The sequence below is a fragment of the Egretta garzetta genome, unplaced genomic scaffold (assembly GCF_000687185.1).
Source record: "Egretta garzetta isolate BGI_Z169 unplaced genomic scaffold, ASM68718v1 scaffold557, whole genome shotgun sequence".
NCBI lineage: Eukaryota > Metazoa > Chordata > Aves > Pelecaniformes > Ardeidae > Egretta > Egretta garzetta.
In genome coordinates this window covers 496,194-520,956 of record NW_009260264.1, presented here as the reverse complement: position 1 = coordinate 520,956, position 24,763 = coordinate 496,194, and the positions used below count along the sequence as shown (strand labels likewise).

At 36.6% G+C, this 24,763-nt stretch overlaps 1 protein-coding gene across 1 annotated transcript in view; it reads left to right on the top strand.

The window, feature by feature from the left end:
• Positions 1 to 3: 3 nt before the first annotated feature.
• NFXL1 (nuclear transcription factor, X-box binding like 1) overlaps positions 4 to 24,763 on the top strand; it is a 47,176-nt gene continuing 22,416 nt past the window's right edge. The window contains exons 1-15 of the mRNA XM_009642318.2: positions 4 to 202; positions 1,086 to 1,256; positions 1,614 to 1,723; positions 3,895 to 4,028; positions 5,747 to 5,925; positions 6,094 to 6,255; positions 6,359 to 6,459; positions 7,704 to 7,818; positions 8,158 to 8,282; positions 9,480 to 9,602; positions 10,994 to 11,084; positions 13,930 to 14,050; positions 14,687 to 14,843; positions 15,585 to 15,676; positions 19,610 to 19,631. Of these exons, the coding sequence (XP_009640613.1) occupies positions 4 to 202; positions 1,086 to 1,256; positions 1,614 to 1,723; positions 3,895 to 4,028; positions 5,747 to 5,925; positions 6,094 to 6,255; positions 6,359 to 6,459; positions 7,704 to 7,818; positions 8,158 to 8,282; positions 9,480 to 9,602; positions 10,994 to 11,084; positions 13,930 to 14,050; positions 14,687 to 14,843; positions 15,585 to 15,676; positions 19,610 to 19,631 (1,902 nt within the window). The remainder of the gene's footprint in view (positions 203 to 1,085; positions 1,257 to 1,613; positions 1,724 to 3,894; positions 4,029 to 5,746; positions 5,926 to 6,093; positions 6,256 to 6,358; positions 6,460 to 7,703; positions 7,819 to 8,157; positions 8,283 to 9,479; positions 9,603 to 10,993; positions 11,085 to 13,929; positions 14,051 to 14,686; positions 14,844 to 15,584; positions 15,677 to 19,609; positions 19,632 to 24,763) is intronic.

The following is a 24,763-nucleotide window of genomic DNA, read 5'->3' as shown; positions in this document are numbered from 1 at the left end:
CCCATGGTGCGCAGTCGGCGCCCTCCGAGAAGAGGAGTAAGGCGTGAAGCAAAGGGCGAAGCGGCTGTTTTTCAAGTGGGAAGCGCTGAGGGGAGGGCTGCCGGCGAGGGCCAGGCGCTGGGGGCTCAGGTCAGCCTGCCTCAGCGCCCCGGCCTGCCAGAGGTCCCGGCTTTCTACCGCACGGGGGTTGCCATCGGTGCAAGTTAATACCCGTGGAGTGGTATTGACTCCGCGGGTGGAGAAGTGCCAAACACTGAGCTCTCTTAAGCGGCAGTGTGGTTCCCTAAGGAAAACCCTAAACCTAAACTCGACGGAACCCCAGTGAATATGTTGGGTGCAGTAGTCTTATATGGAAAATCAGGAGGTACTTAGGACCTGCCATCTGCTGAAGACCTTTGTATCTCTGTGGTATGTTACCTTAAAGGCACTTTGGTATATTCTGAACTCTGCTGAGTTGTATAACTTGTTTTCTCCATGTGAGAATCTTCCTCTGTTTCACATGCAAAAGCTTCAAAAAAACCTTGTATTAAAATACCCTGACACTTTTAATGTTGGGAGCTGTGAAATAGTGTGAACCCACAATCACAATAACGACCTTGTGGATGGAGGGAGATCAATAAAAGTCAAATTTAAAAAAATACCAAATCCTGGGAGGGGTACCTGTAGGGAATCAGAAAATTGTAACATTTACTCTTGTCCAGAATTGCCTGATTTTTTTTTTTTCTTTTCTTCCTCGTGCTATGAAAGTTGTGCTTGTGTGGGATGTGTGTAGTTTTTTTTTTTAAGTATCCTTTTAATAAAGCAGCATTATAGATGCATATATTCTAGTATGTTTGGTTTGATTTGTCAGCAGTAATTGACAGATAATAATTCTTATGGTGAATTTTATGAATAATGCACAGTAAAAAAGAAAATACAGTTTATCTTTTCTTGTGTGGTATTGAAGATGTAGCAATGTACTGCCCTTTAAAAAAAAAATCAGCAAGATCTTTAAAGAAAAGGACAGCTGAAAGTATGTAGAACTGAATGTGGTGTTATGATTAACTATCATGGTATTAATCATCATTACTCTGTTCTCTTAATAGAATTATCTTCACAGAAGAAATTTGATGAAATTAAGAAGGCTAATCAGGCTGCAGCAAAAAAGCTAGTTGAAGACCAGTTTAGCTCCTCATCTGAAGATGATGATGAAGATGCTGAAGTAAAACAAGGAAAGATTTTGGCCAAAACATTTACCATATACACCAGTCAAACTGGTAATTTTTTTTCATTTATTGACTTTTATTTTGGTATAAAAGCATAAACAAAGCTGTATTATTGGCTGTGTATTAGAAGTTTTCTATAATTGGAGGGAAAGCAGTTTATTTTGATGTCTCGTATTAAAAATATTTGTTCCCAGCAATGCATGCTGGCAGTACTTCTTGCCTTTTTATGCACAATCAGTGGTATAATTTTGAAACAGTCTTAAGTACTTCTAATTTTTATATTGGTTTTGTAATAATATATGACTGGCCTCTGTTCAGAGAAAAAAAAAACTTTTACAGCTGTCTCAACATGTACAGAATAGCAGATCAAACATTACTGATTGCTTTAAAAATCTTTATACATTAAAGATGGAGATGCAAGTGAACTGGAACGTACAAGACAGTACCTGAATGAAGCTTTTCAGTCAGGGGCTATGACATGTCTGATCTGCATTGCCTCAGTTAAAAGGAACCAAGCTGTGAGTATCTTACAGTAGTCTTTTAGAATAAAGCAAATATGACTGTCTGAATAACTTGTTTTTAATTATGTTATAAAAGTAATTCTTGGGATTGCTAGTTTTAAAATGATAGTAAATGCAACGTTTGGCATCTTTGGATTTTTCAAACACTTAAATAAATAAGTGCTTATATATATATAGGTTATAATCAGAATGTGTATTTTTTGACATATGCTTGTTATCGTAATGTAAAATAGTTATTTTTAAATTTTAGAGAGTAGCAGATGGGAAAAAAAGTGCTGGAAGGCCGGTGCTTGCAATGGTGTATTCAAGAAGCTATGTTGTAGCAAACACCAAAGCAAGAAATACTAGGAAGTTAGGAAGTATTCTTGTTAGATTTATAGCAGGGGAGCTAAGATAAACTTTGCTGCTTCAGATGCTGGTCAGGTGAAAGAGAAGGGTGGCATGTCTGAGAAGATTGTCTTATCTCATATAGGTACGTTTTTCATGGGAGACAGTTCAGGACAAATCTTTTCTTGTTATGTATCGACTTCCCTTTGAAGTTGACAGGCTCAACCTTGTTTATGTTACAGTTACTTGAATCCAATACATGTTTGCAACTGTGTGTTTAACAGCAAAAGAAAAAAAATGCAGAAAAACTTTAACTTCTTACACTGAGTGTACATGGACTGCAAGTATTCATTGAAACTGTAGTCACTTTTTTTATAGAAAGAAATGCAGTATGTTTTGAATGAATTCTTAACTTATTTAATCCATATTTTTACAGACTTTAATGTATATGTTTAGCTTGATTTTGAAGTTCTGTGTCTCTTGATAGAGTTAATCTCACCTCAGCAGAAGTGAGAAGATTTGGCAACTTGGAAGTCTTCTTTTATAACTCAGTGGTTTGTTAATTATCTTGAATCTGCAATGTTTCAGCAAAGTGTGTTTGTTTACTTAAGGCCTCCTGTTTAGCTTTAGTTTTGGGAAGTTAGTTGCTGTACTTTTAGAAACTTACGTCATTGAATTTGTCCTCTATAGCTCAATGGGGAAATTCTCCTTGTTTTCACGTACAATTTTATAACCACGTCACAAGTTATTAAAAAAATAAAGAACTTATTTTTTTCTGCTGCATTTCTCTTACCAAATTGTTTTTATAGTCATTCTAAGCTGACAATTTAAGATGGCAATATGTGGAAAGTACCAAAGTCATAAAACTGCATTTCTGTTATTTAAATTGCTTTGCAGCAGCAAGCTGATATTCTAAGCAAAGGATTGTGATTTCATTTCAGAACTGATAAAGAGAAGTACACTGGGAACAAGAACATAAACGTTTAGGGATGGAGACAAGATACTGGCAAAATCAACTCTCTCTTAAACACATTTGCTTTTAATTTTGTTCCATTTTATACCTCTCTTGCTCTTTGAACAAATGACACTGTTGAAAGCCACACTTCTAATCAAATCTTTCTCTTACTAGCATTAAATCCTAAAGTTTGAAAAGGGGAGAAATCTCTAGTACGTTCACTACTGAGATGTATGGAGACCTAGTGTGGGACAGGGAGAGAGGTGGAGGGAGAGCTGGGCTTGTTTAGTCTAGCAGAGAAGAGGCTAAGGGATGATATGATTGTGCCTCTGTTTTACTTGGAGTTGTGCCGGTGGTTAAAGCCTAAGCCATCTTTGTGGTGACAGGTAATGTAATAACGGGAAGTGGCACGAATTGGGACTTCAGAGGTGCAGATTGGGTACTAGGAAGGTGGTATGACACTTGGAGCAGGTAGCCCAGGATGGTGTGGAGTCCTCATCCTTCAGGGTTTTCCAGCTTTGCTAGGCAAAGCTGTGACTGAAGTGAGCTAAGCTGGCAGTAGTCCAACTCAGAGCACAAGGTTGTGCTACATGACCTCCAACGGTGTGTTTAAATCAACATTTCTGTGATAATATTGAGTATTTTGGGCTCTAGAAGCCTTGGCAAAAACGTCCTGCGGCAGCAGGAAAAAAGATTTTAGGTATGAATCTATAACAGTAAAACTGCCTGTATTAATCTAACAATAGGTATAATCTATCTTTGGAAACCCATTTTTTCAATGGAAAAATGGCACGCTTGTATTTCTTTAGATATTACTGATGATTACTCATCAAGGGAAACAGAGAAACCCAGTATAAAGCAATTGGCACTTATATCTGCTCTTTAGGTCTGGAGCTGCTGTGGATGCTTTTGTATATTTCACCTGGTGTGTATCCAGAAGTGGGCCAAGGACAGCCTTTTCCTTGTGTCTTCTCCTTTGACAGATGATGATTTTGGGAAGAAAGATTATCCCTGGCCATGGTGAGCTCTTCATGGTACACTTACAAAGATACTTTTATTGTGAAACGTATGTGAACTGGAGTTACTTTGGAAAGGAATGGTACTTCTAAATTACATGGACACCAAAAAAAAAAAAGTTTAGAAACCTGACTTTTCTATTGTTTTTCTGAATTATCTTGAAGTTTTCGTTAACATGATTCAGAAATATTTCACAGTGATATTAAAAGCCTGCTGCAGCAAATTTGTTTTAACCTCTGAGAAGGCAACTTATCTATCATGTGTCTCAGCTTCTAATATTTATTTCTGAATGGCTTCACATATTTGTTACCTTTAAAATAGGCACCGTGAAATAAATAAATCAAAAAACCCACCCCAGTTCTAAAATAGCAAGATTTAGGGTTTTATTCCTTTTTTTTTTTAGTCTCTGTATAACTCATGTGTTAAAGCCAGTCTTGCCATTTTACGTGAGATTGTGTAAAGAAGGTAATATTGTGGCTGCATGAATAATGAAGCTTGCTTTTTTCAGTAGGTTTGTGTCTGAAAGTTCAGTTAAGGTTCCTCTGTGCATGTTTGTTCTATGCTTTATTTGCCCAGCTACTTTTATGTGGAAACTTGTACTGGTATCTTTAAGACACAGTCCTCTGCCAAATTTGGTTGACAGTGCCTGGTGGATTCAAAAGCTCTATTAGTAGGTTTGCTGAGGAAATAAGGTATTAAATTGTTGGCTTGCAGCATCTCCAGTTGATAATGCTTATTCTACTACAAACTATTTTTGTGTTTAAGCATAATATTTATAATGAAAAAATTTCAAGGTGAATGGTATTTTTTTTTAAACATTCAAGCACATGATAAAACTGTGCAGTCACTATGGAGAAATGGTTTATGGCCTGTCATGTATTATATAGGAGCAAATTGTCATTTTACTTGATAAAAATGAGTAGACAGGTCTTTCAAAGCCTCTGTTCTCCTCTCAGGAGAAGTTTCTTGTCTGTTGTCATTTCCCAGTGTAGCCAGAAATGGGAGCTGCTTTGTTTCTCCTTCTTTGTGTTGCCTCCCTCATCCATGGCTTGCATCTGAAAGCCTTTAGGGCCTGTGGCACTAATAAGTTCCAGACCTTTGTTTTGGTGCCTATCTACCTTTAGGAACAATGTATTTTTTAATATCCGACACTGTCAAGGCTAACAAATAAATGTATCAAGGATAACAAATAAAGGTGTGCATCTTAGATGTTATAAGATGCTGAGCTGATACAATCTAAAATCTTTCAGATAAAATTTTATTCATCATACATAATTTCAAAGCATCGCTAAGTCTTGTTTTACATAGCTTATAAATTGCCACTGGTAAACCCCTGTTTTTTAATCTCTTTGATTGGTTCTATTTAAGTAGGTTAACTCTTTGTTGCATACATTCCTTTGGTATTACTTGACATAAAAATTGTGTGCTTGCTACACTGATTTTTTTTTTTTTAATATATATTCTTAGATAAAAAAAGATTGCAGTGGTAGGACAATTCCTTAGACATTTTAATGAATGTGTTGTAAAATCTGACCTATAGCAAGACCTTTATTGTGTATTATAAATTTAATTATGTTGTTACTGTTTACAGTAGTTGTAAAAATGTTAATTGGTAGCCTGGTAACAATCTTGGGATGCTGAAATGTTAAAAACTGCTTTTCTTTTTAAAAAATTCTTAAAAAAATTCCTTTTCTTTTCACTCCCTTTTTCCCTTGTTGTAGTCCAAAATGTAGGTTTGAATACAAACGGTCTGAAACTCCCAATAGGTATTACTGTTACTGTGGAAAAGTGGAGAATCCAGTGCTGGACCCATGGCTTGTACCTCACTCCTGTGGTCAGATATGTGAGAGGGAGTTCAAACCTTCTTGTGGTCATAAATGTTTGCTGCTTTGTCATCCAGGTAAATCCATTGCGTCTCTTGGTTATATGACCTTTTATTTATGTAGCTGTTACAGAGTTTTACTTAAAATATGCTAACTGTATTTAAAATTCTCAGAATAAGCCAGATGTAGTCAAGGCTGCATTTGCTGAATGGCCATTAGTGAGGTATTCTTTTTCCTGTACTCAGGCCCCTGTCCACCTTGCCCAAAGATGGTCACAACAACCTGTCACTGTAAGAAAGCTAAACCAGTGCCCCGAAGGTGCAGTGCCAAGGAATGGTCGTGTCGCCTGCCGTGTGGACGAACGTTGCTCTGTGGACAACACACCTGTGAGAATGCCTGTCACGCAGGTAGACCTGCCGCCTTAAACTTCAGAGGAGTAGTTGTTTTCATTGTTAAGGTACATCATTCTTTTGCATTTCCTACTCAATGTCACTTCGCAATTGCATACAGGAGATTGTCAGCCTTGTCCACGAGTCAGTAAACAACGGTGCATCTGTGGAAGACAGACAGCAGAAAGACTTTGTGCAAGTCCTCAGTGGCAGTGTGATCAGGTATGTTGAAGCTGTCCTTTTTTGCTTATTTCTCCTCCTTATAAAATTTGATTACTCAGTGTATTAAGGATTGGAAAAAGTCATTTGGTAAAAAAATAATTTTATTTTTTAGATTTTGAAAGTGCAATCAAAAATAATAAGCAGCAGTGTTTAGAATGGATCTACTTGGTGGCCCAGTTGATTTCAGACAGTAGTTAAAATATCACTGTTACGGGATTGGGCTAGGGTTAAGCTAGCAGTGAATTTGAACTTGTATGTTCTGTTTTCTTGTACTTGAGGTTGAAATTTCAGCTGCTATCTTCAAAAATAAGCATGAAACCGCAACTTAGTAGGCAAGAGTTTCATGCTTATTTACTTCTAGTGACTGTAACCAAATGAAAGCTTTGTAATTAATCTTTGAAGTGTGTTTGCAGCTCGTTCTTAGGACCAAGGCTATGGACTGACAGACTGGGAAAAATAGAAATAATTAAAAAAATATAAGTGGCAGGGAGGAGGTTGCACCAGGAGATACTTGGTCATTATGATCCTAGTAAGAAAGGCACTCAGCCTTTGCAAAGTATCAATTAAAATGTGATTTACTTCAGCTAATGCTATAGAGAAAGGGAGTATAATATAAATAATAGTATGGCCCTTTAGATGCTGGGGACCGCAAGCTATGCAGTATTCAGTGGGCCTCTGATCCCATATGTAGCAGGCAGTGCAGATGTAGAAAGGGCTACTCCATTTTGGTCACTGAAGCTATTGTAGGATTTTGTTACAAAAAAGCAACTCTGTTCATAATTTCTACTGTCAGACAGAAAAGGATGTTCAGATGAGAACTTCTCACTGCACTTTTAGATAAAGGCAAGGGCATGCAGGTGGCATAATCACTGGTACCAAGTGGGAGCTGCCTCCAATCTCCTCTGCTACAATAAGTTTATCCTGTGGCCAAGGGGTATGTGCAGCACAACACAGGCCTGAAGGCCAAGCTGTACATACAGCACAACACTGGCCTGGGACTACTCAGGTTAACTCTTATGTGAACCACTAACTCCTCAGTATACAGTGGTCTTCCAGTTAGGATTGCTGCAGGGGTGATCAGTTTTATTTAGCAAACTCAGCAAATATAAGATTTGTTAACAAAATTCAGAAAAAGTTAAATTCCATCCAGATGTCTCTTGCCCCTAGTTTTGACCCTTGGGTTGCTTTGTTTTGGCATGTAGTTCTGTTACATTGCATTCACTTGGTTTCTCTGAGTTTTCCAGGTGTGTGGGAAACCCTTGTCTTGTGGTAATCATACGTGTGAACGAGTTTGTCATGCTGGTCCCTGTGGAGACTGTCCTCGTTCTGGGAAAAGGTCCTGTCCGTGTGAAAAATCAAGTAAGCTGTTAAAGAATTAAAAAAAAAAAAAAAAAAAAAAAAAGTTGACATCCAGTCTTTGACAGTTAGTAGCTTGGGTTAATTCTGCAGGACAGGATCCATAAAAAGTTCCTACAAATAGTGAACTGTGACAGCTTCTATTAACTTTTTTGTTTAATTCTTTCAAAGCTTTATTTCTTACCAGGGGTTTAATGGCAATGTTGAATAATAGAGTAATTCTAGAGAAGCTTTTAAAAAAATGAGAATTGGCATTTGAAGTCATGTTACACAGTGCATTTTTTTCCAAATACTGTGGCATTTTTTCTAAATGTTTGCTTGTACTTCTCTCTCTTCATCTAGAGTTTACATTGCCTTGTACAGAAGATGTGCCCACCTGTGGTGATAGTTGCGACAAAGTTCTGGAATGTGGCATCCATAAATGTTCACAGCGCTGTCATCGAGGTCCCTGTGAAATATGCAGACAGGTTAGTCTTACTGTAGCAGGCTCACATTTTGTTAGGTTTTTTTTAAAATGTTATATGCCTGGAACAGTGCAGGTGTCCTAAGGAAAATGAAGCCATATCTGTCATGAAATCTATGACTTTCTTTTCATTAAAAGCAGCATGTTATTTTTTCCTAGTCCCTCTTGCCCCAACACAATTCTGAATTAATAATTGAGCATTATATACCTGAATTGAGGCATGGATGAGGGTTTTACTGTTTTGGGTTTGGTTTTGGTTTTTTTTAATTAATATGCCCTAAAAGACACTTAATTTTTTCACCAGCTCATCTCACTTCCTTGCTGCTTTGTCTTATTATGCTGTTTCTTCATTAGTGAAACGGAAGATGCTGTAACATAACATTATTTTCTTGTCAGTAAGAAAATATTTTGCTCTGCTCTAAATATCTGTGGACTTTCTGTGGTATGCTGATTTTGGCTGGGATAGAGTTAATTTTCTTCATAGTAGCTAGTATGGGGCTATGTTTTGGATTTGTGCTGAAAACAGTGTTGATAACGCAGGGATGTTTTTGTTATTGCTGAGCAGGGCTTACACAGAGTCACGGCCTCTTCTGTTCTCCCCCATCCTGCTGTGGGGGAAGTGAGCGGCTACATGGTGCTTAGCTGCCAGCCAGGGTAAACCGTGACATGTGGTCTGGCATATAAAGCTGTTGCTCTCTCTGCTATCAGCTGTCTCTTCCTGAAACAGCTTTGGCTACAAAGTCTGTGGTCCTAGCACATGATAGCTGGGATGAAGGTCAGATAAATTTGCTCATCTACTTAAATTATCTGTATACACAATGGATGAATCTAGTTTACCATGTAGGAGAGGTACTTTTTTTGTATGAATTTGTTTTGCATTTATGCTTGACATCTTGAGTAGTTGCCTTGAAGTGGCTTCCCTCTTGGTGGGACCAAGGCTACAGCAAGGTGCCATCTAGAGCACAGTGTTTGCAATACCGACGCAAGGTTCCCAAGTAGTTATTGCACAGATAGGTAAGGTAATCTGCTCCAAGCATGTGATATACTTCTTGTTGTGCTAGAGCATTATAATGTTACTCTTCCATTAATTTTTCTTTACAGTTAGTAGTAGAGCATCCGATTTTCCACTCTTTTTTTTTTTTTTTTTTTTTTTTTTTTGGTATTAAAAGTATCTTGATTTATTCCCTATCTTGCTGCCCAGGAAGTTGAAAAACAGTGTCGCTGTGGAAAGCACACTAAACGCATGCCATGTCATAAGCCATATTTGTGTGAAACAAAGTGTACTAAAATTCGTGATTGCCAAAAGCACCAATGTAGGAGAAAGGTAAGTGTCCAGACATGGTCTTTATCAAATGTACTTTTTAGATAACATTTTTAAAATTTGATATAATATTTTATATTAAGTATACATCACATCAATCTGCTCCACATCACGTTATTGTATAGAAAGAGAAGTTTTCTTCAATATCATTCAAATTAGTTTGCAGTGTACCAGAATTCTCTGAACAGCACGTCACCAAGAAAAACTCAGTGGCCTTAAAAACTGGGAGAGGATTTTGACAACTTTCCAGTTCCAGAAGGCAATTTTGCTTTCAGATACTTGAGTAATTACTGGTGCTTTATGCGTTCTGGAGTAGTTAAATCCATTTATTTCCTTACTTTGTAGGAAGAGCTTGGAATAACTTTGTAAGGGACATAATCTTATTTTTGACAATGCAGTATTCCACCCCACCTTCTAATATCCATTGCTGCAAAGAGTAGTGGTCTGACAATTGGGAATTTGAGTTTTGTTTCCTTTCTCGTTTGAAGTCAAAGCCATGATTGATAGCTCAGACCTATCTTTTCAATTTGATTCAAGAAGGCCTGGAAATTGCCTGCTATGTGTGAATTAAGACATTACGAAAGTTGGACTTCTTACAACAGAGGGGCATGAAAAATACAGCTTTGTTCTTAGGTATTTTTGAGTATTATTACAGTGAATTTACTTTATGTGAAAAGATGGCAAAACAAGTAAATGCAATCTTGACATCTTTAATTGATGCTAAAACTTCCAGGTTTCTCTTCCTAATTGCCGTCCTTCCTTATCTGGTTTGGAAGGAGGCTACCTTTCAAGTTAATAGAAAAAGATGTGGTTCTCTCCTGACCTGGCATCCACCAATGTGGTGGTCTTGTGGTGTGTTCTGTTTCTTCCACACTACTACCTTATTATAAGAACAGAAAGTAGATAACTGATCCTAAAGTTATCTGACCTTTACTGCAAAGGTAAAAGGTGTTTAAAACATTTCTGTGCCAGGGAGGATATAATATGAAAGTAGAAGAAATTGCAGAGTAGTGGGGCAAACGGTCAGATACCCTATGTGTAATCTTCTGAAATTATTTCAGATTAAAATTTTGTAAGAATTTGAACTTTTTAAATGTTCATGTGCTTTTTGGAAGTCCTCTGCCTTTTTAGTGTGTTGAAATTATGCTTTCAAATGTGTGTTTCCTTGTCAGTTTATAATTTGAAATTTTTAAAACAACTTTACAGATGACCTCCTTTCTACACCTGGCATGAATTTGAGGAAATTTGACTAAATTGCATGAAATTTTTTTTTTCAGAAGTATTGAAAAAATGAGATAGTGGAAGAGGGCAAATTTATATGAAAAATGTCTTCAGTTTTCATATAGAATGTGTTTGGGGTTTTTTTGGTTTTTTTTTTTTTTTTTTTTTAACAGTGCTGTTCTGGAAACTGTCCACCTTGTGATCAAGTCTGTGGGCGGACTCTAGGCTGCAGAAATCACAAATGTCCTTCAGGCTGCCACAGAGGTAAGAATAGGCAGAGGATCCCCATAGTGATGGAATATTGTTTATTTTTGCCAGACTTTGTGCTTGCATGACTCTCCCTTGTTGCATGTGGGCTTTTTGTGGGGGCAGTGTGTTTGAAAGGTTTTTAGTGCTGGTTAGTGATTAAGGACTTTCATAATGACAACCTGAGTTTTTACCTGGTATTTTGCTTGGTGTTGTTCCTCTGAAAATGCTCGGCCCCCATTCCAGCTACTTAATTCAAAATCAAATGCCTGACATTTTTCCCTCAAATAATCCTATTCATTGAATATGCATAACAAAGTCCAACTACATATAGAAATGACGGTGCTGGTTGCCTGGATGGTTTTTAAAAATCCTAGAATACAATGTGTGATATGAGTGGGCTTAAAATGAAAAAAGAAGTGGATGGAATTTGGATGTATGTTGGCATCTTACTGGTATAAGAGAAAATAAGAAATTGTTACTGACTATATGAAGGATAACAAAAAAAGTTTACTTCTGCATCCAGTGACCTTGGTTAAAAAGATGCTGAAAACGGCAAAAATTACCTGGCAGCTTTTATCCTGGCCAATTGCTTTGACATTTGCTTGGTAGGGGATTAAATTGGAGTGACTGAAAAAGCGGCTGCCCTCTCAGCAGTTTTCCCCACGGAAGCTGCTGCCCTGTTGAAACAGCAGCTGAGTAGCCTATGTAATTTCCCTTAGTATTCTGGACTATAAATTGCAAAACTCAGGAAATAATTCGCAACTTGTTCAGCCAATCTTGCTTTTGAGGCAGTGATTCTTAGGAGGACAGGAAAGGTAAATGCAGTAGTTGTCCCAGTTAACCTGCTATTAAATCTGTCACCACAAACTAGTGGTTTGATTTTTCTCTGTTAACTGTGCTTCTTCTTCCCTTCCTTTCTTCTCCCTCTCCCATACCTCTCCAAAATCCTGGAAATACGTAACTTTTTTTTTGTACACTGAGAAGAAAACTGGTAACATTGTTTTTCTGCATTAGTGTGGTTGATAACTAAATTATAGAATAAAATTCTGGTTGGAAAACTAAGGAGCTACTGCTGCATTATAGAATAAACTTTCATGTTGAATAGCTGTTTGTATTTGATACTGCTTGCGTCTTACAGCCTGGCTAAAAATGACGATTTCTAACGACTAACAGCAGTATAAAAATAATAAAGCAGTGCCTCTAAGAAAGCAAAAGTGAAAATTGAGAATGTAAATATAAAATAAATACACTTCAAAGTGTATGTAATTTATCAAAACCAGTATAATTGTCAATGTTTAAGTGCTAACTCTTGCCAAAAATTGCATCTAATGAAGGTAATAACTATTACATCAGATAATAAATTTGGAAAAGTAACTTCTGTGTGCTTTAACAAATTACAGTCTAGTACAATTTGTAATATCTTGTGAGAATGTTTGAAAATATTCCTAATGAAGGCAATGATTTTGACTGCAAAATATTTATACTTGTGGTTTTCCTTATATGCTGATATTTTAAAGGCTGCTGAAAGTTATGATTAATTATTTTATCTTCAGTATGTAATACCAGGTCAGGTTAATTTTGCAGTGAGCTACCAGATCTCACTGACCACTAATTTTAAAGGAAATAGCATGCCTCCTAGAAAGTAACTTTCCAGATCAGGTCCTTGAAAAGGTACCTGACCTCAGAATTACTAGAGGTTGCTGATAATAAGCACATGGCCTTTAGCAGGGGTTCCTGAAAAAAGGTAACTTTAATCTAGTTTGTTGTTTGATTTTTACATATCTTTCTGAGTTAAGTATTTAATCATGCTTGGTCTGAGAACAGTGTGCTCTCACCTTAACTTCAGGCTTATATGTGATCTCTGCCCTTTCATCTTTTTGAGAATGTAGGCAGTTGACTTCATTAATAGAATATTTAGGTAAATTGTACACTTATTAGCCACTCTGGGCAGCATAGCTTTAGACCTTTGGTTTATTTTGTAAAAGACTGTATACTTCCATCCTTTCTTCTTCATCAGCCTGTTGTCATTGAGAGATCTGCTTCTTGAAGTGTTGCTTCTCATATCCTGCTAACAAGTCAGAATTGCTTAAGAAGTTGTGCTGTTGATAACACTTTCAAAGCATTGCTTTCTTTAAAGTTTCAGAAGGCAACGTGATTAGTCAGCCAAAATCCCATGTCTAAATTGCTTTTTTAGAAGATGCATATTCTTGCTGTTAATTACTCAATAATAAAAATTAGCAGTTGTCACTTGATGAAGAAATAGTGTGGGAGAGCTATAAATTTAAATATAGCTATTTTACAGATCTCTTTTTTAAAAACAAAAAATACATTGGGTTAATAACATGAGTAACTTTATAAAGGAGGAGGATGTTTTCAAAAAAGCATGAATTATACATAGAGGATGAACATTTCTTTAATATCGTACAAAATCTGCAAAACCTTATTGTGCCAGTTTCTCAGTGTCTCTTTTCTATCTTTTGATGAAAGATGGCATGTATCCATATGTATGTAAGACTGAAATATAAATAGCAAATATTTAAGTGTTGTGTGATCCAAATGACTGGGCTTTAATAACGCTGACTTCTTTCTAAAATGTGAGAGAGGGATTGTTTCTAGCGTGATACCAAGTAAAAACTGTAGAATAATCAAGATTAGTATTACCATTTAAGCATGGTGAAATTCTCTTTCCCAAGAGGGATTTGAAACTAAACAGAAATAAAAAATGAACAGACATATATTATTGAGATCAAACAGAATAGAAGAATTATACCATGTGCATATTCAGAGTTATGTTAGTTACCATTTTTTTATAATCAGTAGCTTATTCAGATTATCATATTGTTAATATATTTATTTTTAGGTAGTTGTAACCCATGTCCAGAGACTGTAGATGTGAAATGTAATTGTGGAAAAACTGTCATTAAAGTGCCCTGTGGCAGAGAGCGCACCATCAAACCTCCCAAATGCAAACAGCTGTGCAGGTCAGTATAGAAAGTATGTGTGTGTGTTTCTAATTCTTCAGTGGAGTTTAAGGTGTCCTTAAAGAAAGTAGTAAAATACAACTTTTAAGTCAAAAATTATTCGTTTAATATGATTACAGATACTACTTCTCAGTTTTCTGTATTCTTGACTGTGCAGACGGAGATTAGCAATAGTCTTTCCTATCAGTCACCTGTGATGCTGTGGTTTCATGAGCAGCTTGCTGCTGTCAAAGGGGAGGTTCTGTCCTCCTGAGCACTGCTAATTCTGTAGTCCCACTCCCTTCTTCAAGTCATCTCTGATACGTTTTGAAGTACCTCTGTGAGGCAGTTTACCTAGAAAACTTGACTAGCAAAAGGAAAAAGGAGAATATTTTCTGCTGGGGTGTAGCAAAATTACTTCGTGCAGAGCAGAATTAGGATTGAAATAGCTGAATATGCAAACCCAATTTAGATTTCAATTTAAATTAGAACTCTTGTGTAATTTTACTGTAATATTAACCACTGATGAAGGTGAGAAGTAAACACATTTTAGACAAAATAACTTGCTTGTCTCAGTTCTTTGTATTTTGAGCATAATTGTCCTGTGGCTTTGTATTTCTTGCTGTCATTTTGATTCATTCTTGGATTTTACTACAGTCGACCACCTACCTGTCACCACTCTACCCAGGAAAAGCACTATTGTCACTTTGGTCGATGTCCTCCGTGTCGTCAGTCCTGCCAGAAAACGTTAGCGTGTGGTCACTTGTGCCCTGTTCCTTGCCACGATGAAGCACTTGTGAAGCAAACCGGCTTAGTAAGTAAATAGTGAAAAATGGTATGTTATTTGTGTTCTGAAGAATGAGCAACAATCATTTGACCTTAATCTTGTGTTGGAGGCTTTTGGGGGTTCAGAGTAAAAAAAAATCAAGGATAGAGGTATGCACACTGCTTAACAGAGAGACTGGGTGGTTCTAGCTCCTTTGTTGCAACCTAATTAATTTTGTAATACATGTAGTCGAATGGGCCTTTTTCAGCAGTTATAATTGCTCAAGAAATTGTAAGAGTTCTGTTAGAGTTGTATTACAAGTGTCTAATTACAAATGTAAGCAATTACTTTTAACATAAGAGCAAAAAAATAAAAACTCTGATATTTACTAAACCATCAAAATTTGCACAAGTTAGAAGTGAGAAATTGGCATCTCTAAACATGATGCACGCGTGCACTGCATAATGATAATTTCACTTGTGGAGTAATTGAAATATTTTTAAATTTTTAGCTTTATTAAATGCTTAGAATTGTTTTGCTGGTTTTTTGTTCAGCTTTGTGCTTGATTTTTAGCAGTAGGGCCACAAGGCCTTATTTTTCCTATCCCTAACCATGCTAAGGATGAAATTGTAATTTTTTTCCTGTGTAGGGGGTGTTGAGATTTCCATTAGTAAAAAGTTAGTTACTAGAAAGTGGATTTTTTAGAACTGTGATCTCTTTAGATGATATGTTTGTTTATGTCAAGCAGATAGTTCCAGTTGTTTTTTATATTCAACCTTTTGCTCTCAGCATCCGTCTGCAGGTCCTTGGGAACAGCCATCTGAGCCAGCTTTTATTCAAACTGCATTACCATGCCCTCCCTGTGAGGTTCCTATACCAGTGTAAGTATTAAAAAAGAAAGCAAATACAAAAAAGTTTTGGTATGGAAAATGATTTTTTTTTTTAAAGTGCTGTAGAGGTGGATGAAATACGAAAATTGCAAAGACAGCTATTTAATTTGGATAGTCTTTGGTAAATTACAACTTTTTCCATGTAGTTTCTAGGTTACATGATGCACGCGTGCACTGCATAATGATAATTTCACTTGTGGAGTAATTGAAATATTTTTAAATTTTTAGCTTTATTAAATGCTTAGAATTGTTTTGCTGGTTTTTTGTTCAGCTTTGTGCTTGATTTTTAGCAGTAGGGCCACAAGGCCTTATTTTTCCTATCCCTAACCATGCTAAGGATGAAATTGTAATTTTTTTCCTGTGTAGGGGGTGTTGAGATTTCCATTAGTAAAAAGTTAGTTACTAGAAAGTGGATTTTTTAGAACTTGATCTCTTTAGATGATATGTTTGTTTATGTCAAGCAGATAGTTCCAGTTGTTTTTTATATTCAACCTTTTGCTCTCAGCATCCGTCTGCAGGTCCTTGGGAACAGCCATCTGAGCCAGCTTTTATTCAAACTGCATTACCATGCCCTCCCTGTGAGGTTCCTATACCAGTGTAAGTATTAAAAAAGAAAGCAAATACAAAAAAGTTTTGGTATGGAAAATGATTTTTTTTTTAAAGTGCTGTAGAGGTGGATGAAATACGAAAATTGCAAAGACAGCTATTGTAATTTGATAGTCTTTGGTAACATACAACTTTTTCCATGTAGTTTCTAGGTTATTTAGTTTATGGGATCGTAATTTTCTGCATAATGAATTGCTATTTTGTTTCTCAGTTGTTCAGTTATGATATGCTAATGAATGGCAGGTAGATGCCCTTCATTCCATCTGCTTGTCTCCTTCCTAATTTTGACTTGTCCAGAGGTTCTGCTCCTTCAGTAGAGCCAAATCATCTTTCTGCGGTGATGCTGAGGTTATAAGGGAAGATATGATGATGACTTTTTTTACCATTCTTTTTCAGTGTGATAGTACTTCTGTTTGCATTGTGGAATAAGGACTCAGAATTCAACATTTACCTGAAAAAGGAAATACTGGTTTTCTTGGTCTGTTTTTGTCTTGTAGTCTCTTACTGTTTTAAACCCTGCGTACTTCACAGGCATTAGTGCCTATTTGTTTTTTAAACACCCCTCCTTAATGAGGGCATATTATGTTCCTCATTTTATGAAGTTAGAAGTAGACAGAGGAAGGTGATCAAAAACATGCATTTAACTGCTTATGTAGTTACGTTTAGAACTTAATTTCTCAAGGATTGTGCTATGATAGGTTGTACTTTTGTTCCAAACTATGCCTGCTCAGTACTTCTGATACTTGGTCTCAAAGTTCAAAGCCAGACTCCCAAAAGTTGAAAAATGTGTAGTTATGAACAGTCTGCTTTCAGTGTTTCAGTAGATGCCTGTAGAAACTGTCTCATGTAAGCATTCAGCAGAGGTCATTGTGTAACATCATGCATTATGTAGGGCACATCTCCTAATTCCTATGAAACCTGACCTCAAAATCACCTCCTTTTAGTCTGAAGACTCCTCCCCAGAGGAGGTAAGTCTGCTAAGTGAGAAGAAAATCATACTAGAAAAGTCGCACTTAATTTTCTGGTTAGAGGAAGCATCGTCACATTTCGTAGTGCTTGGGGCAAATTAAGGTTCTATTAGCATTAGATCACATTAATTCTGGAATATCCTAACACTCTTGATTGATCTTTGCAACTGTAATGTTGTGGGTTTTTTTTTTTTTTTTTTTTTCCAAATGCAAGTGATATGAGAGAAGTTTCCTGAATTAACAAAATAATAATAGTGAACAAAACCATAGATATAAAGTAATGTGTTGCTATAAAGCAAAATACTTTCTTAGATAATCAGTAGGGCTTTTAGAAGCATTGCTAGAACAGTGGCATTTGAATGAATATGATAATGGAGAATAATTTAAATAATCCTATTCTGTATGGATGGATGTTAGTGGGGATTCCATCCTTCACCACTGAGGTTTTGCAATACTTGATTTTTTTTCTAATAATTTGGTATCTTGAACACGAGCAGTAAGATATTTGGAATGCAATGTATTTGGTATCTGTTTCTGTAAATAATTAGAAGGGAGTTTCTGGAAAATTATTTGCTCTATTAATTTCACAGAACCATTGAGGCTGGAAGGTGCCTTGGGGTGGGGTCATCTAGTTCAGCCTCCTGCTAAAAGCAGATCAACACTGAATTCAGGCCAATTTGCTCCAGCTTTGTTCAGCTGGACCTTGAAAACTCCGAAGTACATTGATTCTGCAGCCTTCCTGGACAAACTCTTTCAGTGCTTGATTTATACTTATACTGATCTTTTAAAATTTTTTCCTCCACTGTATATCCAGTCAGAACCTTTCTTGTTTAAGAGTATGGTTGTTGTCTCTTGCCTCCCTGCTATGCTCAGTAAGGAGCCTGGCCTCGTCTTCTTGGCAACATCCCCTTAACGCTGAAAGGCTGCTATTATAACTCCAACCTGTCAGTCCCCAGCCTGCAGTGTTGCTGGGATTTAGTCAGTTCCAGATGCAGAACTTTCTTTGTCTCTGCATTTCATGAATTTCCTCTCAGCCTATTGTTCCAATCTGTCTAGATCCTTCTGAATGGCATCCCTGCCCTTGAGTGTATTAATTGCACTGTCTTTTAGCATTGTCTGCAAAATTGGTGCATTTTGTCTCTTCCAAGTTACCTGGGGGGAAAAAGAAGTAAAGAAAATAGGTCCCAGGCTGAAGAATTCCACCTGTAACTGGTGTCCAAGTACGATATGAACAGCTAGCCACTACCCTTTGAGCCCAGTGATCCTGCCAGTTTCTCATGCATCTGGAAGTTCATCTGACACCATTACAGCTCAACTTGAATGCAGGGTTGCTGCGGGGATCCTCTCATCTGCAGATTTAGTAGCTGCATGATGGAAGGCAATCAGGCTGGTTAAGCGGTTTCCCTTTGCAGTGGAACAGAAGTGTGCTACAATGGAATGCAGAGGTCCTAGAAGTCAAATTAACTGATTATAGTAAGATTACCTTGGATATAAGGTAACTGAGCTGTATAGAGTGAAGAACAGACTCCTGTGCCACATCTGCTTCTTATTATAGTAGGTGAAAAACTGATTGCTCTTGTTAATTCCCTGGTGTCCTCAAGACCAGCCATAGCTATTGGTAGTTACTTTGCATTAGAGAAGTTATCAGGGATACTTTTTTTTTTTTTTAAATACTCTTCTAGAAATTTTTAGGAACTGATTTTACAGGTATTTTAGCTTGAATATTAATGATGTTTTCATTACTCTCCCTTATAAGGTTTCTGTAGATAAATCAAAATAATACTTGGGAAGGAGATGACAGATACGAAATCAGAGGTAAAAAGCAAAAGATACTCTTCAAAATAAATGGAGCGAAAGATTGATTTATTTTTAGGAGAACAGTGTCACCATTTAATACCTTCATAATTCTGATCAGTATGCAGTTTTCCTTTCCTAGGGATGGTAGACCATTCTAAAATGGATATAATTGTAAACATAAGAGTAGACTAGCTAGTTCACTGAAATAACTGAAAACTATGAAGTGATATATTGGTAGAGCCACAGGAGAAGATATTTGGAAACAATTCAGGTAATTTCTAAAATAATTTTCTAAAATACAAATTATTAATTTCATATACAACTATAATCAATCTGCACATGAAACACTGATTTTGGGATTGCCATCATAAAATACAACAATCCAAACAACTGTTGAAAAAGAGAAGGCATTGATCTACATAGATATATGATTTTTCTCTCGGTTTGCACTTTTTAAAAATAGATTGCATTATTTTTGTGTGAAAAGCACTGTCACTATTTAAGTTAAAGAAATACATGTTTTCTAAATCTCTGATTTTTCTCTCTTTAACAGGGAGTGTCTTGGGCAGCATGAGGTGAGTCATGGAAACTGCCTTTTTAAGTGGGATATGAAGTATATCTCACTTTGTTAGACTGCAAAAAAAAAAGTATTAAAGAAATATTATGTGGCGCTTTTATATTTTAAAAGTAGGGAAATAATTTATCACAAGAGCTTACATATCAGAAAGTATTTTAGTTCCTTTTGGAAGAATATATAACTACTTGACTTTTTAGAATTCTTGGACAGAAATTTAAATGGATGATTTATTAAGCTATTTGTGTATTATTGCAGTTGTTTAAATAGTGTAATTTTTTGGGGCGGTCTTTTTTCATTATATACTTCTGTTTTGGTTTTTTCCTCCTCATTCTGTAGTTATTATTCTCTCCCTGTCATGCTGCTTCAGTTCTCCTAGAAACTGCTGTGTTTATTTTAAAAGGATAAAGAGCATAGTGTCGTACCGGAAAATTCTCATGTGACTTGGTTCTAAGCATGAGTGGATGAAATCGGGCAATATAGTGGAAACTAATGCTACTTACTAGCTTTTCTTTTTGGTGTGCAGCCTTCTCCAGTTTTGGATGAAGTCATTGTCTATTTTGGCTTACATGAGAAGAAAATCTAACTGACGCTTGAAGCCAAATAACTATCATTATTATTCACAGTCATTTCTAAAAGTCATGAAATTTAAGATCAACTAATTTTTCTTGATTTTAAAAGATGATTGCTAAACTAATATTTAAAAAAAATACTGCTATTATAGCATTGTCTGGGAATATCTGAACTACTAAATTTGGCATAAATTCACTATTGAAGCACAGCTAACAATACCATAACAAACCTAGTTTCACTTTAAGCTAGTAAAAAATTCTAGAGAACAGTGAACACGTAAAAGTATTTAAAGACACCCCTCCCTTTTTTTTTTTCTTTTGACCTTGTTTAATAATCTTTTCATATGCATTGTAATGGTGTCTTGATTATGTGGTGGCAATATCTACAAATGTTGTTAACAAAGTTTATATATCCACAGTCTGTTTGTGCAGGACACTTACTAGTCCAAGTAAGCAGTGAATACAGCTTCCACAGAGCTACTTCACAGCTTGTTGATTGTTAAAGAAAAATGTGCTGTGAAAATGAATGAGAAGAACAACTATGCCTGTCTGTTTGATGTTGAAACAGCTGGGTTTTGGTTTTGGTTTCCACAGTAAAACTTGCAGGTGTATCAACCGATGTTTCATTTTCACTTTCATGAATTTAGGTACAAACAAAGTAGAACCTGTGGTCAATTGACCCAATATATAACTTGCTCTAGGCTATGTGACTAGTTCTGGTACATGGTTGTGAAGTTTATGTCGCTCCCTATAACTGAGGACAGTGTGAATCATTAGAGAAAATGGTTCAGATTACTACATATTTATAACTATTTATTTCAGAGTAATTAAAAAAAAAAAATCCCTTCTCTGTTGCATGCTAGTCCTAGCAGAATCAGTCATTGGCTTTCGGCCATGTTCTCTTTATGGGTTAGTATAGAAAATACGGAAAAATCCCAGAGAGTCTATACCCAACTTTAATTATTTCGGTTTATTGATGCTAAATGACCTTCTAGATAAAATGTTCCTTCTCTCAGCCAGCAGAGTGCACTGCTTCCTTCCCACTGAAGTTTAGCAGTTTCTGGAGTGGAATGAAGTGTCCTAATCTTTGAGATTTTGATAGCAGTCAAGGAACAGAATGATTTGTTAGTGTGTGTGTGTCAGGGGGTGTTTACAATGTGTTTTATGTGCATTGTACATTTTTATGTTGTTCTGAGATATCTAAAAATAATAAAACTCCATGTAATGTCTGTTCAGCGTTTTACAGCCGCATTGGCTCTTAACAATTAATCTCACCTTAAATTAATTTACTTCTGTTAGGAAGAGAAAACACTTGTATGTATTTATTAAAACTTCCCTCCTCTAGTAGTTTCCAGCTCCTGAGGGGTTTTTCACTGGGAAATACGAACTTTTCACAGGTGATGAAAGTAGCAATTTTCTCAAGCAGTTTTACTATGAAGAGGGGTTCATTGCTGCACTACGTTACTGCTGATGTTGGGTTGTTGTTATACCTCCTATAATGGAGGAGGTATAAAAGAAACAAACTAGGAATGAAAGGAGTTATAAAGACTTCTTGTAGTTTACCGGGATGCCTGCAGACGATGAGTAGAAGAGAGAATGAAAACAAACAGCTTAGGAGTTGTATAATAAGCAAATCTACTATCTTTACATTTTTACTTGGGCCAGTGTAGGTTTGTGTAGGTATTTGAGTTGGTTATTTTGTTGGGCCTTTTTGTGGTTTTTTTTGTTTTTTTTTTTAATTTCACTTTGGCATTTAGTTTAAAAAGTATTTTTGAGGGATTGGTTTAGTTCAAGCTAGTACATGTCTTTGGGTATTTAGAAGAAGCAATTTATCCCTTGAAACAACAGACTTAAAACTACTTTTCATATGATCTAATTGTATAAAATCTGTGGTCAGTGGAAGTATGATTCTGCATGATGTTTAACCTAAAATAAGATTTCTTTTAGCTACAGTGTGCAACCTTCATTGAAATAATTTTACTGTATAAGTTTGGGATGTTTTTACATATATTTAGAAAAATAAATAACTCTTAATTCTTTGATTTGGAGGTGCTTAAAAGTAGCTCTCAATTTTGTTTTAGTTTGTAGGTCAGAAAAATCACCTATCACGAACAGTTGCTGCCACCCCAAAATGAAAACTTGATATTTTACTTTTTCTTTGAACTGCTATAAGCATTGGCATTTCGTAGCAGTAGCATACATGTGCTCTTTTAAAATCAAATTATGAGAGCTAATGTTTATATTAAAAATCTGGTTTTATGGGAAAACATTGATTAAAGCCCATACACGGTAAATGAGGACAAAAAAGGAATTCTTAAGTGGATATGGTATTAATTTATCTGCTGTATTTAATTCCGTTGTAGTTGCTTCATTTTATTAAATGTTCTAGGAGACAGGAAATGTTCTGTTTCTGTGATGAGTATTTTGAATATCCTGTAATATCAGTCTTGTTGTTCTCAGGCAGATAGAACTCTTTCTTCTTTCTTTTTTTATGCTATATTTTATTATTCTCAGGTTTTTTGTTCTTTTTTAGTTGTGGTTGATTTATAGAGGGAAAAACATTACTCTGCCTCTAGGTAAAAATTTTATGTAAAACTTGATGAGAGTCAGCTTTATGGCTAAATACCTTATTAATGTTTCCAAAATTTCCCTGCCTTATTGTACTTGATTTTTATTTTCATATTCCAAGTGTTGTATCTGTTAGTTGCTTTTATGCATTTGGGAGATGTGCTGCAAAAATTCTGAAAGTTGTTGTGTCCTTTTTTCCTTGCCTCCCTTTCCTTATCCTGTGGAAGACCTGTGGTCTGCAAAAGCTGCACCCTTTCTTTCTTTTTCTGTTCAGCTTTCATAAAATACTTCTGGTTCTCATCTGCGTTCTTTATTCTTCAGCTCATCAGCGTCCTGGAGTTTGTGGCTTCTTTGATATTCATCTTTGTAGCAAGACTAGTAACCTCCATTTAGCCTTTTCAGAAATGCATTCCAACTATAGAAAGTGAAACTTTTCTCTTTGTCCTTTGGGTTTATTACTACTAGCCACAACAGATTGACTTGTCAAGAAATAAAAACAAAATTTCAAAATACAATGTAGGTTTGAATTAATTGAAATTCTTTTGGGTTTGGTTACAATGTAAATTGATTCCAGAAGACTCTCTTACCTTTTATTGGACTCAAAACTTAGGAAAGTCAATGAGTGGGGCAAGCTGCAGCTGTGCTGGATGCAGCTAGAGGGCTGGGATGTTCTCTGCAGTTGGATGTCTGAAAGCTGCTACTGTTGTCTACTGGCTTGTGTGCTTCCCTGCCCCCGGCTTCATTCAACATTGCATCTCATGTGATGTACTTGAGGGATGCTACTGGAAGGGATGCTCCGCTTCTGCCTAGGTGCTTCTGCTTGTTCTCTTTAACTGGAGCCTAGTGACTGTGTCCTTACCTGCTGGAAGACTTAACTTTTGGTAAAAGAGTCTCATTGGCATATTGAACTGTGCAGCCATGGAGCTAATGTGCTATTACTGCCCTGATCTGCTGTAACTGCCTGAGCTGCAGAGAACCAGTAGTTGTAAAAAATTGAGTGGAAATGGGGGAGCAAGGAAAGGTAGCTAAGTGGGCAGTGGCAGATCTTAATATTTAGTACACCTTTTCATTCATTCTTTTATCTTCCAGCATCCTTTGACTACTTACGTTGCTACTGAAAGATAGTTGTGACTCTGAGGAAGGAGGAGGAGGAGATGGAGGAGGATGAGAAGGAGCAGGACATTAGGAATGATAAAAGCTTTGGTAATTGGTGTGTGTTCACTAGGTGTAGCACTATTCTCCACTTCAGCCCCTCTTTTTATTAGGCCTATTGCTGGCTTTTGCTCCATTGGTCAACAGAAACATAAGCCATCAGAGACTGAGATGTTGCATGTTTGCAGGGGTAGTATGAACCAGACATTCAGACCACTTGCTGTGGTTGTATTAGTGTTTTAGCCAGCATAATGAGCTTCAGCTCTGATGTGGGGATGGGAGAGTAGTCGGACATGATAGCCTCAAGGTTTTCTCCTGTGTGCTCCGTGCGTGATGTTCAGCCTGCCATGCAGACTGCTCCTGTTCACATAGTCTCTCTGGGTCAGGATGAGGAGGAGTTCAGAAGTCTTGTGAATGAATTGCATTTTGCAATGACTTGATGTGGAGTACGGTTTGTTTTGGGTGAAACCCAGAAAATATTTCTATAGGCAAGTGGATTCAAATCATACTTTGTATATTTTCGTTTTAGGATTGAGGGAAATCAACATGGACAGTGCTGAAGGGAGAATGTCCCTCGCTCAGCCCTGTGTGGGACTGTCCTGTCTTCCCTCGTTTCAGTTCCTGTGCTCGCCTGGTTGTATGGCCAATCAACGTGCAAACCTAGCGAAAGACTAAGAACTTCTTTCTATTAGTTCTTTTAATTCCATTTTGATTAGTTGAATTGTGTTGCTCTAAAGATAGATGTGTGGTAGGACTTGTTCAAAGAAAGTAGTAGGAGTGTGCAGTTAGGAGTGTAGAGTTGGAAAAGGGAAAAGGAAGGGCTACAGTTCAAAGCTGTTCA